At 30.9% G+C, this 13,318-nt stretch overlaps 1 protein-coding gene across 2 annotated transcripts in view; it reads right to left on the bottom strand.

Moving 5' to 3' along the window:
• LOC106474463 (NACHT and WD repeat domain-containing protein 2-like) overlaps positions 1–13,318 on the bottom strand; it is a 111,935-nt gene that overhangs the window by 18,771 nt on the left and 79,846 nt on the right. For both annotated transcript variants that reach the window (XM_022379743.1, XM_022379741.1), the window contains exons 3-6: positions 7,424–7,658; positions 6,356–6,509; positions 2,048–2,247; positions 898–1,213 (exon numbers count right to left, since the gene is read on the bottom strand). In XM_022379743.1, the coding sequence (XP_022235451.1) occupies positions 898–1,213; positions 2,048–2,247; positions 6,356–6,509; positions 7,424–7,658 (905 nt within the window). The remainder of the gene's footprint in view (positions 1–897; positions 1,214–2,047; positions 2,248–6,355; positions 6,510–7,423; positions 7,659–13,318) is intronic.

The raw sequence follows: 13,318 nt of genomic DNA, 5'->3' as shown, positions 1-13,318 counted from the left end.
TCTCTTACTACAAAATAATCTAAAGATGAATGCATTGACAAAAACTACACCAACTAAGCTCCAACCTAAAGACGTAAAACTTCAATGAGTGGCAGTTCTTGTAATTAGCTAATAGGAGTTACTAATGAATCTTATTTTTGTTCTGATAATATAAGGACATTAGTATTTACCAATTAGAATTTACGTGAATGATAAAACATATTTGTGCTTCAAATCAATCAAACTCTTAATTTGATCATTTTAAGAACTTAAGAATTAAAGTAACTAGTAGTTTTCAAATAGAATTATGATACAGAAAGTTAACTTTATGTTGGATTATTAATGGCATCCAACAATATGAATTTTGAATAAAAATACTAAATTGTTTGCACAGTGAAAATATATGGTTTAGAAAAAAAATTACCTGGAGCTCAATAGATTATTAAATGGTTTTCTACAAACAAAAAAAAATTCAGAAATACATCTCAGTTTTCATGAGAATACATTTTGTTTCCCACTGAGTACCAGCTGGTTTGCCCATTTATTTATTTGTTTCCAACTGAGAAAAAAACGCACTGAACTAAATAAATCTTTCTTAGAACCATCATACTCCTTATAAATTTTGAATGATAGCTTTAGTGCTTGATTCTACAATACACAGTTTTCAAAATGACAATTAATAATTATTTTACTTCATTTTATTATGTTTGAGTTAATTAAAAATTTGGTTACTTTATATTTGCCAATATGAATTCATATTTTCATGGCTAACCTGTAGAATACTTTTCTGAGTAGGTAATTCACAAACTATATTTTTAAACTGATTGAACATTAACAATCAATTGAAGAAAATAATTGTTAATTGTCAATTTGAAGAAGATCCAATATTTCCATAGATAGTATCAAAACATAGCTAACTTGTTGTTAAATACTTGGACTTCTCTTCTTCTCCTAAAACTGCATATAGAGTCTCTAACATTTCTTTTGATTCTTTTCTCCATTCATTAATAGCCTCTAGTCTGGTGTCTTGTAATTCCTCCAGAAGACAAGGAAGGTGTTCGCTGATAGGACAAAGGATATAGGACAAAGGATTTGCATTTTCATCAAGAAAATACCATTTTTCAAACAGTTGTTTCTTCTCTTCAGATTCTATGTTGCTTTTGAAAGATTCAAAGTCAGTGGCTAAAATCTCTCGTGGTAATAAAGGTGTGTCCAAAATTTCATTAAGGAAGACCTTACAAAAATGAAAAGCATAGAAACTAATGATGACAAATACAGTTTTAATTTACTTAAACATGTTTATTTTAAAAAGGCAGTAATAGATCTTCTTTTAGGCTCATAATGTCAATAAGTAATTGATGATGAAAGTTTTATTCATCGTACATTATCATACTTTAAAAGATTGAATCACAATAAAAAGAAGATAATATTATGTCAGAGGAACATACAATATTCTGAAACCAACATCTCAGCTATGAATTTCATAAATATCTGATTACTCTCTTACTCACCCTGTGATTATATGCTACATAAAAAGTATAATCCAATTACTGAACTTATCTTTATAACTATACTTGTAAAATACAAATGACATACCTTGTAACTTTGGTAAATTTATCTCTAAAAGGACAATAGCACATACTTAACCTTGCTGATCCAATATGATTAACTCTATGTGCACAGGTGCACATCAAAGTGTGCACACTCTAACATTTTACTGAATGCTTTCTGTATGGTATTATGTATTTGATTAAGAATTATCAAATAGTCATTTCATGTTACATTGTTGACTTAGCAACAGTTCATGGTACAGGAGAGTAAATATCACAAAGAAGTAATGCCAATTATAATTTTGTGGAATACTTACTTTTTACATAACACCTAATGTTCCTAATTTTATCACTTTCAAGGTAAGTAAAACTTTTGTTAGATTCTCTGATTTCCATTAAGTAGTAAATATTTTTTCTAACTTATTTAATTAATTTAGGCAACATAATGTAATATATGTAATTAAACACCAGATGTTTTTTCATGAGATTAATGTGTTATACTATGAACACTACTTTACCACAGTAATAAGTTGTCCTCGTCCTCTTAATTCCCTGATAGTATCCAGGCAGACTTCCTTGAAACTATGGTCATCTAAGCAGTCCCCATTAAGGCCTAAGTGTAAATCTACCACATTGAGTTCATAGTCATTCTCAGCACATCGCAACCTCAAGTCTGGATAAATGCTTTCCATAAAAGCAGATCTTTCTACTTGAGTATCTGTATGCACAAAAATAAAGGAGGGAAAAAAAAAGAACTAAAGATGCTTTATGATAATCATAAATTTGTATATAAGACGTATATATATATATATATATATATTGTAAGCACAGTATCAGAAATACAATCCAAATTTAGTTTTTACACTAATGAAACAAGTTTTAGACTCTTTCAAGTTTTTCCAGTTGGAGGGTAGTTCCTAGAAAAAATTAGTTATTTCATAGAACATTTTGATAATTTAATAGATATTTAATTCTTTTAAAAACTATATAATCAGTGACTTCCTATACAAGGTAATAAAGACATGTATCTAAATAGTTTCTTAGTACATATCAATGTTTTCATATAAGTAATCTTGGTTCATTTTAAACTAAAAACATTTTTTGTGACTTTTACAAAAGAATTTGCCAGTATTTTATCTTTCAAGCATATACAATAAACAAATATATAAAAAGTTAAATTATTTCTAGTACAAAACCTTTTCCCTTAAACATTGATATGTACCTATACAAGTTTTAAGAATCACTACTTTACTTATGAGAGAGCCCTTTCTTTAGTTCAGTACTTATCATGTAATATTGAAATGTGTATGACATTCGAAAATGTTTCTCAATTCTGATTCTTTTTATATATATAACAGTATTTTTGATACACGTAACTTAATTTTATGTTACATCTGTTTAAAATTGATATTAGTAACCTGTTAATTTGTTTGCTGTAATTGTTATCTATTTATAATTGTGAGTTGAAATATTTTACTCCTATGTACATGGGTGCAGGTTAAAGTGTATATGCCTTGACCTTGTACAGAGTACCATTCAGTATGGGTTGGTTTTTGTTAAAGGGCAAAATTATACAAAGGATATGTGTGCTCTGCCCACCACGGGTATCCAAAACCTGGTTTTTAGCATCATAAGCCTGCAGACTTACTGCTGAGCCACTGGGGGTTACTATTCAACATGGTATTAGGCATTTGATATCAGAGTTATCAACTTTTCATATTAACCTACATTGCCAATTTTGCAACAGTTCATGTTAGAGAAGAGGAAGATTGTAGAGGCTTTACAAATCCAATTTGCAATCTGTACAATGGACAAAAAAAAGCATTTTCATTCTTTGCATGAAGACCGCCTTGTACTCCAACTTGTCAGAGTCTGATTCAGACTGATTTTGGCATTTCACAGAAATACTTTTAGTATGAAAATTTTTTGTAACACTTCTAGTTTTTTTGTTTAAAACAGACTTGTTTCATGAAGACACACTTCATAAATTCAGAATTATAGTCAACATTATTTCTCTATTATGGGGATAGTCCAGTGCCTGTGCACATTCAGTTAATTACAGAATTAGTTTCATAAAAGAATGTTATTCTGTGATTTATTATGAAAATATTTGTGCAATTCTAACTGGCTTTTAAGGCCATATATCTAACCATTATAGATACCTTTGACTAATAAATTTCAGAAAAGGTAGGAACAGGCATAGAAGGTGAGGCAAACAAAAGTATGAAGATTCAAGATCTGAAAGACAGGATAGTCAGTTTGGTAGCAGGCTAGAGGAATATCACCATTTTGTAGTTCATGTAGATGATATTAATCAGAAACCTTAGTCATGTATGAAATCATTTAGGGGCCATTTTAAACATAAACACCAGCAAGTCACTCAAGTAGAAGTATTAAATTGCTCTAGGTTTTATACACCATAATAAGCAATAGTTTGTTAGAAAAACTGTAACTCTGTTAAATATTGGGATAGAATTAAGGTAGGATATAGCTGTTTTCCAGATCTGGCTGCATTGCACCAGAATGATAAATAGAAGTTATTCCAGAAATTATATATATGACTTTGTTTGGAACTTTCAAATTAAGATTAGCTAAGTATAGGGGAAAATCATGCACTTTTAATGAAAATAGTCCACGTTTATGTAGATGTGATAATAATAGATATGATAATAATTGGAATAAGGAAGTTGAAAATAAGACATCCAATTCCTGTTACACTATTACTAGACATTTTTGAGATGCTAAAGCTGGATATTTTAGTTTCTGTAAATAAGATAAATGTTTTTGTAATTTCTAATAGCTGATTAAATGAAAAATATAAAGATGCAACTTTAGAAGGAAGGAACTCTTCTGTTTGTCAGAAATGAGCTAAGTGTTTTGATAGAGATAACATAAAAGACGTATAAACAGTTTGGTGTAGAATACCTAGATTTATGTTCCTGAAAAAAAGAGAAAAAGTACTGTTTCCCCCCTCTCATCAAAATAATAGTAAATTAAGGTAATTAAGATTATGTTTGGAAATATTCCTATTTTAAGAATATTGACAGGGAATATTTTTTCATATGTGAATAAGGACATGAAATAGTAGGAAAAGCTTATATTCTTTCAGTGTTTTTGAATACCTATTATAAAGGATAGTATTTGGCATTTTTTTATTAAATCAATAGTTCAGAAAAGATATTTGGAAGACATGCTGGAATAATGAGAAGTGTAAAGTGTCCTGTACACGATATATAGAGAACTAGAGAAGACTTATTTCTTGCATTAGAGGAATATGGGGTTGTCTAGAAAAAAAAAAAGGACCCTATTCTCATTATTTAGGAAAGACTAAAGACTTTAAAAAGTGTTTAACAGTGATAAAAAAAGCATAATACTTTTATTAAACCAGATTCTGAATTTTGGAAAGAAAGGAACCTGCTTTAAATGATGAAATTAAGGGTTACTTGAGTATACATATGCTCTTTTAAGAAATTACAAGAATTTAAGGTTTAGTAGTTGTAGGTGTTTGTTATTAAGCACAAAGCTACACAAAGGGTCATCGAAACCCAGTTTCTAGCAGTATAAGTCCACAGACATACCACTGTGCCACTGGGAGGCATTTGAGGTTTAAGTGAACTGGAATTCAAGGGTTTAGATAGGCTGCTTATGATTGTTCTTACTGAATTCAGGATTGAACAGTTTATTACTAAAAACCAGAATATCATGAAAAAAAAGGTATAAACAGGAAAACTATATCCAGACTAGCTCTATTTTTAGATTTATCAACTTTAGATATGATAGTCCTGATGATGTACAGAAGTTAAAGTTTTGTTAGACAGCTTTATAGATTGGTAAGATTACAATAAATGAGTTTTATGTGTGGCTCAGGAAGCTAAATGGAGATCTCACTGAGCTCTAAGATGTTTTTTTCTTTGGACTTGGTTTTTATATCAACTTAACTGTGGAGTATAACTATACTTATAAGATACTTTGTACTGAAAAAATCAACACTGTACCACACAGTGCAGTGATGAGGTACTGAATATCTTTCTTTTGTGCAATATCATAATATTACTATGTTTGTGAACAATCAAAACAAACAACTGTATTCATGAAAATTGGTGTTAAATTTTTTTTGGAAACAACTAATTGTTAAACCTGAATAATTACACATATAACAAATAAGATATTTTATACCATATATGGTATCTAAAGTAATAATAATCATGCGATGAATAACTTGTGAAACATTCTTTTTTAATTGCCAAATAAGACTAGCTTGGCTGGTTTTCCAATTCTGCTGAATGATGAATATAGTTAAGGCAAGTAAAAATAAATAATAATAAATAATTGGTGTTAAAATAAACAATAGTATGTTATTAATCCATACCCTAATTATGATTAGGAAATGACTCAAATAAAAATTGATAATAATTACACTTTATCATTTCAATCTACTTCATACTATTACAGTTGTTGTTCATGCAGTTTGATAAAATAAATAACATTTCAACCACTACTGTGTTTGTTGTTGACCTGGTATTGGTCAAAAGGCCTTGTTGGCTGACATATTGTTATATATTCTTCTGTATTTTCACTGTTAAGTTCCTAGAATTTCTTCTGTAGTGCAAAATATTGCCACCTTTAAGAGGAAACCAAAAAAAGTAAATGTTAAAAGTTACAATTTGAATTTACTTAATCACTTATGTGCTGAAAGATTTAAAACAAAACCCAAAATAAACAGACCCACGTGGTTGTGGCATTTACCAAAATCGAAGATATTTAATATCAATTGCAGTTTATACAACTATTTCTTATCATCTCACCAATAAACGTTTAAAGCCTACCATTATAATCAGCACTGAAGTAAAGAGATATCTGTCTAACAGAACATGGTGGTAATGGTTCCTCAAACCTCCCAAGTAACAGTGATCGCACTGCTTCAGGAAATTTCAACAAATCTGATAAGCCACTGCCATCCTTTTCAACTGTTGTTTGGATCTAATTGTAATTAACAGAAGGTCAGTTTTTAATAGATATATTCAATGAACAATAGAATTGATTGAGACATTATAGGTGAACAATTTATCACTTATCTTATATTAGAATATATTCCAAAGAACTTAACATGTGAGAGATGATGTTCAGACAGCATTTTAAAATTGTGAACCATTTATCAACCAAAATTATATTATTATAATTCAAAGAAAAAGGAAACAAAATCATTACAGGAATACAGACTGGTAGTTCTGTTTTACACGTCTGGTTCCCAGCATGTAAGGTAGGCTTCATATCAGAATTAATGACGGGTAGCAAAATAGCAAACTAAAGTTCACATGCATAAATTATTTCTATTAATTTCAGGGTAAAAATCACACCACATTATTTTCTAAGTTAATAAGTTAGATATCTACAAAAATCTAAAACCTATTACTACTGTTCTCATACCTGTAGTTGAAACAGCACTGTATCAGTGTCTTCAATGCCCTCACTAATTGTTTTCTACATTGATTTACATAGTTAATAAAGAATGCATACAAACAGATGAAGCAGAATACAAGAGCAGAAATTAAGTTTTTCAAGTATATATATTGATGTTAAATATTTTTATTTTATTGAAATGTTACTTTCTTACTGCAGTGAAAAAAAGTAAAAATGATACCACATCACAAGTGCTGTGTTTACAGAAAAACTGCAAAATAATTTACTTTTACATAGAATTTAAACCATTTCTGTCAACCTTCACAAAAGAAGTCTTGCAAGTTATATTGTATAATCCAGAAAGAGTCCAAAAAGATTAATGGTCTTTTGCCTACCAGGATTTGAAGCACTGGCCTCCAATAAGTAGTGTAATGTTTTAACATATAAGATACAACATTATAAGAAAGCCATCAAGTTAGCCATGTCTGACTTACTGTGGATGAAAGTTTTGGAACAGGTGGAGACTGTGGGGTGTCTAGATCTTGGGTGGACACTTCTGATACTTCTTCAAGCTGAGATTGATTGGCATCATATCTTGGAGGAAGATTAGTTGCCTCACTGGGTACAGTCCCCCAATCGTTAACTCTGGTTGTTGGTGGTGAGCCTTTACCATAAGGAATACTCTCTGTGGATTGGGCAGAACTTCTACGTTTGCTACCCAAAGGAGAGCTAGCAAATTATATAGAATTTAGTTTGTTGATTGTTTTCATTATTCTGTAATATTGATGATTTAGTTATCTTTTTTCTTTGTTTTATTAAACAACACTCTCTACCAGTAACGTAGTAGTTTTCTACAAAATTAAATTAAATTTGTTTATTTTTAAGTCCAAAAAATCAGCTCAGTATTTATCAATGTTTTTAGTAGCATTGTCTGTTTGTAGTTAAGCACAAAGCTACACAATGGGCTACCTGTGCTCTGCCCACTACGGGTATCGAAACCCGGTTTCTAGCGTTGTAAGACCGCAGACATATCGCTGTGCCACTAGGGGGCAGAGCAATGATTGTCAGCCCGTTGAGTATCTTTGCGCTAAAAAACAAACAAAATATAATATAAATATTTCGTAATCAGTCTCAACTTTATTGTTTTCATTAAAAAAATTCTGTTTGTCAGTGATAATAGATTAAACTTTTTGTATATTAAGTCCATATAAAAAGTTTACAAACCACCGTCCTTAATACAACAGCTTCCGCCGAATGTTTCAGTTATTTAAGATAAAAAGTTAAGGGTCTTCCATAATTGTCATAATTTTCAGAAGTATGCAAAACGTACACTGGAGGAGCGAGGTCAAGGCTGTCTGTACACATTTTTAGGATAAAAAGTGACACTATTTTTTACTTTTGAGATCTTATAATATGGCTTGGGGTAGACTTAAGTGATGAGACTTTAACTGAATTTTAATTTATGAGAAAAGCAGATGGCCATAGATTTCACTAGCAACAGCAGGGCATCAGGGTGTTACACGATACAAAACAGCAAAGGACAGGCCGAAAAAATAAGTTTGTAATAATTGATATACTTTAATAATGACACATTGAATGATAAAATGTTCATGTTAAGTATGGGAGACTTTATATTAATATTGCTAACAATTATCCCCCCCCTTAAACTATGTTTGGAAATGCACATAAGATATCTAGTGTAGTTTGTATATATTGTGACATGTTGACATTAGACTGGAGTGATAATATTATGTTATACTGTGTATTTTGTGGATTTTTAATGTCATTAGTATTCCAAAGGTTATATGTTATTACAAAGGTTATGTATAAATCTTATACATCTATGAACTACACCACTGTAGATTGTGGTTTTACTCGTTGACGTGTGAAGATTTATCTTTGGCTCAATATCCAAAATGTTGACATGCGCATTTATTGAGGGTAGGAGGGGAGTTACGGGGGGGGGGGGATCTGAAAAAGTGCACGTTTTGTATACCTGAAAATGATGACAATTATGGACGACCCCTGAATAACACAGTTTTTGTGAAGGGCAAACTTTTTACTCTTTTAAAAGGGTAAATTAGAACTAAATTGACTATATTTATATAAAGCCATAATGTAAATGTTTTTAATTTTGTCTCCTCAGTTATAGTTATACTTATAAGTGACTTTAAATTTCTTTATTATCTCTAACCTATATAGTACTTTAAACACGTGGGCTAAAATATCGAGGAAAATGAGCAACTATATTGGTAAAGTGAATATGTTATTGCTTTTGGAATCAAAATGTAACGTGTTCACAGCTGGTTAGGAAGAAACCTCAGAACTATTCGTCGTTACAAATGCTAATTTGGTCTAATAATGATTTCCATAATATGGGAAAGAAATATTACTGCATTGCACGCAAACAAATAACAGCAGGTTAGTCCAACACAGGTCTGCGTTCGTACTTCACTGAACTACAAATTTGGAAGGCAAGTACACTAATATGCGTTGTGTATTTCATGCTTAAATTGAACCCTATAAATTGTGGAGTTTAACGGACATTTAGAGTGGTCAGTTTTCTACTGACGCGTTCATTTTCTAAAAACAAAAGATAAAACTAAAAAAAAAAGTCTAAGGTTTACTACGCTAAGACTGGCAGTGTGGGTAAGGCAAGACTTGTGTAACGTGCTTTTTCGTTGGTGATATATATTTGGGCACAATTTGATATAGCAAAATACATTAATTCTATTGGCCTATGTTGGAAATGAACATGTAAATTTATGAAAATGAAGCACATAATCACCTATATACGAAATAATGTAACTTTTAGTTTTTAATTCCCTGATATTTATTTTTCAATAGTCTTAGACCCTGTTGATGCAAATAATTTTTGAATTTCTTGGGTTTGAAAGAAGGTAACTAGTTGTATCAAATGAGTATAGTAAACAAACAACGATATCCATCGTGAGTAAAGTGGCGATATTTACACATTTTGGTTTAGTTACAGAAAGGGAAAATAAAACTTAATAGACAAGTTTAAATATTTTACTTAAAAGCAACCTGTAGTACGACCGCACCATCTTTAACCGAGATATCAAAGTTCAATTAATTTCATCTTAAGCTCATTCAACGTGAAAAACACCGGTAGAGTGATAATATAACAACTACCATGTGGTTTTTGAAATATCCAAACGTACTTTAGTCTGAAATTGCTCGAACACTTCAGAATTTATTAAATATGTGTACACACTTCACCTAAGATCGATCATCAAATGTTAAAACATGTAACAGTATTGAGACATGCCCTTAGTCACGGTTGAACTGGTCTGAAGCTCGTGAATGAGTTATTTGATAATCGACTCCAGCTTTGAAATTTTTAAATTACTCGATATGATTTAGGCTTAACTCTTGTTTGTTTTGAAAATTATCAAATATGAAGTTTCAAGTATTATTCCTGAGAACTGTTGTACTTTATGTTTATTCTGTATTATGTTTAGGGGTGTTATCAGGAATCAGAGGAAACTGTATATGTGTTTAAACTATCTTTTTGTGAACAATAAACTCGGTTTTCTCGTCTGAAAGTAACTAGGTCAGTATATATGTTTGAAAGAGCTCCTAAGCTGCAATATAGACAAACCAGAGATTTGATACAAAGATGGAAACATTGGTAAAGATCAGTTATCATTTAGTTTCATAATGGTTGGCCAAAATTAAACAACAATTTGTACTTATATTGTAACTGAAAAATACAGCACACTTAAATTTGAGTTTTAGCTACGATAATCTCATTAGAGAGGTTAAAGTAAAGTGTATTGTAGTTTTTAATTATCTATATTATAAGATTATTAAAGTTTATGGAACTGTTCAATAAATTTCCTTAAAATGTTTCTCACAATGTTTCGTGGATTGTGGCCGGTTTCATCATGTTTTAAAATTAAAATGACTGGTGTTCTTAGATTAGGGGAAATGTTTTAGAAAAACTATGAATGAATTATTTGATCTTATACGAGGTTATTAGGTGTTTGGTGAACAACAGTGCTAAAACAATTCAGTAACATTTGAATATTTTAACGTGTTTCCTTTATTATACTACTATTTTAAAATTATTCGAACAGAAGTTTTACTTAACTATTTATGAAAGACAATAGAAATTTAAAATAAGAATTTATGGTGGATCATTTAAACCTTTAAGGGTCAAAAATTCATTTGTTAATAATCAGCGTATACATAATATTTTATCCTAGTTTTAAGTTCGAAACAGCGCAACTTTTTACTCATCAAAAGAATACGTATTATTGGAAATAATTATCAAACCTCACAGAAGGTACAAACATGAGTCACAAAAAAATTGGTTATTCAATTAAATGGTAAATTTATCAGTAGTACATTATATTTACTACAGAAAATACACAAGACGAGCAAATATGTTGTATGATGCACTAGTACTTTGTAGTTTATTTAAAGAGAGCAATACATCTTGTTTTTATGCTACCTTATGTTTATCAATGTATTACTGTGAAATATTGTTCCAAACGTTCTTTATTACTTTCCACAATACGAGTTGTTTTGTTGCAGTTTGACCTTCTTAGTTCACTTCTAAACACGTATAGCGTTAATAATATTCATATCGGGAATTCCTGCAGGAGTGAGTGTTCCATTAGCCTCCATTTTCTTCCACTTGAGGTTAATGTTTGTTGGAAGATGAAACACTGCCCATCAGGTCTTGTTTCTGAGGGAATGACATGATGTATAAAAATCTCATTGTACCTGTCAACAGTCAGGGTGCCATCAATTTTATGTAGTTCTCCAACATTGTTGGTTGAGATACAGCACACGTGTGTATTGATCTTTCTGCATGCTTCATTATAGATGTTGTATATTGGCCTTGATAATGTTCTCTTTGCTATCAACAAACAAATTATCGTTGATTTTAGGCACATAATTTGAATTTAAAGAGCAGTCTTACCCCAGTTTTATACATCCTATTGATTTGGTTATCCCTCCTAAGAAGTAATTTTTCACAATTACGCATTTATTGAGGCCAATTCGTGATACTATGCATCTTATTTGCTCCTGGAAGCAACATTCACGCCTATACTTATAACTAGGACAGTTGGCAAGATCTCTATTGGAATGTCGTGTATCGCGTAAAGAACATATCCCGAGTTATTAAACATCACTTTTGAAGACTTTGGGCTTTCTGTCTTGACCACTTCTATTATAAACAGTTCCAGTTTCGTGTCAGAGTTTCTATACATTCCCTACTAAAACAAAATTTCGCCTCAGTCTGTGGCATGAAGTAGTCCTTACCACCCAAAATTTTGATTTCTGTACATTTGTCATGTAGCATACCTGTACTGGGAGTTATGAGTGATTTCACCATACCAATGCTGTCAATTGTGTGACTACCTGTATTTTTATAGGTATTATGCTAGTGTGACACTGTCTAATTGGTTAGATGACAGCCAATCACATTATATACTATGAAACCACATCTTCGTCTCATTATATTGATTTTTTATGCGCTGGCTCATTTTAGGCTCTTAATGAAAAACCTCTTTAAGTCTTTAGAGAGAAAAGATATCAAAGATATACTAAAAAGATATTCGCTCTACTAACTCGAACGTTAACATTTTAATTAAGAAACAAATTGTACTCTTTACTCTATTATTATTATTCTTTATCGAGAACTTAATATATACATGAATTTAAGTTGATTGGTAACAAATTCAGAGACTTGGCAAAAACCATTAGATATGCGTGATCCCTACCTATAGAAATGAAAAAAAAACCCACCCAGAATTTAGTATTTACGTGAATCTATTGTATGTAAATAATACAAAAGTTTTTCCAGTATTCACCCGATTTTGTGACAGACCTGCGGTAAAAATTATTACTTTGAGATTGTTCAATAGCTCATACAAACATTTTACGAAAAATATCTACACCAGTACACGTGCATAACAAGTATTATAATCGCGAACATGTCACCTGCCTTAAACAACAGCAAATATGTAAAGTTTACCTGCCATATTTATGGATTATGCTGCAAAGTTATGCTTTAACACAGCAGCAGACGTAAGAAAAACAACATGACATTATAAGAAATAAGTTTCTGTAGGGTACAGTATTGACACTTGTAGGGAATGTTTTGCACATGGAAACATTAGTTTGTGGCAAGCCTCGTGCTTCACGAAGAAATTTAGACTTCTGAAACTTCGAATATGCAAAATGCTCATGGGTAATGCGAGACACCGTGGAAAGTTTGCAAGACTACATATTTTTGCAAATCTTTTTTCATTGAAGGATACATAAAAAGTGTTTACACATTGTTCATTGCACATAAAAATTGTTTACACATTCTCATGGCATTAAAGCCAACAATGTACAACACAAAAGGAGGG

This window comes from Limulus polyphemus, unplaced genomic scaffold (genome assembly GCF_000517525.1).
Source record: "Limulus polyphemus unplaced genomic scaffold, Limulus_polyphemus-2.1.2 Scaffold139, whole genome shotgun sequence".
NCBI classification, from domain to species: Eukaryota; Metazoa; Arthropoda; class Merostomata; order Xiphosura; family Limulidae; genus Limulus; species Limulus polyphemus.
Note: the sequence above shows the minus strand (reverse complement) of the source record. Positions and strands in the feature narration are given on the sequence as shown.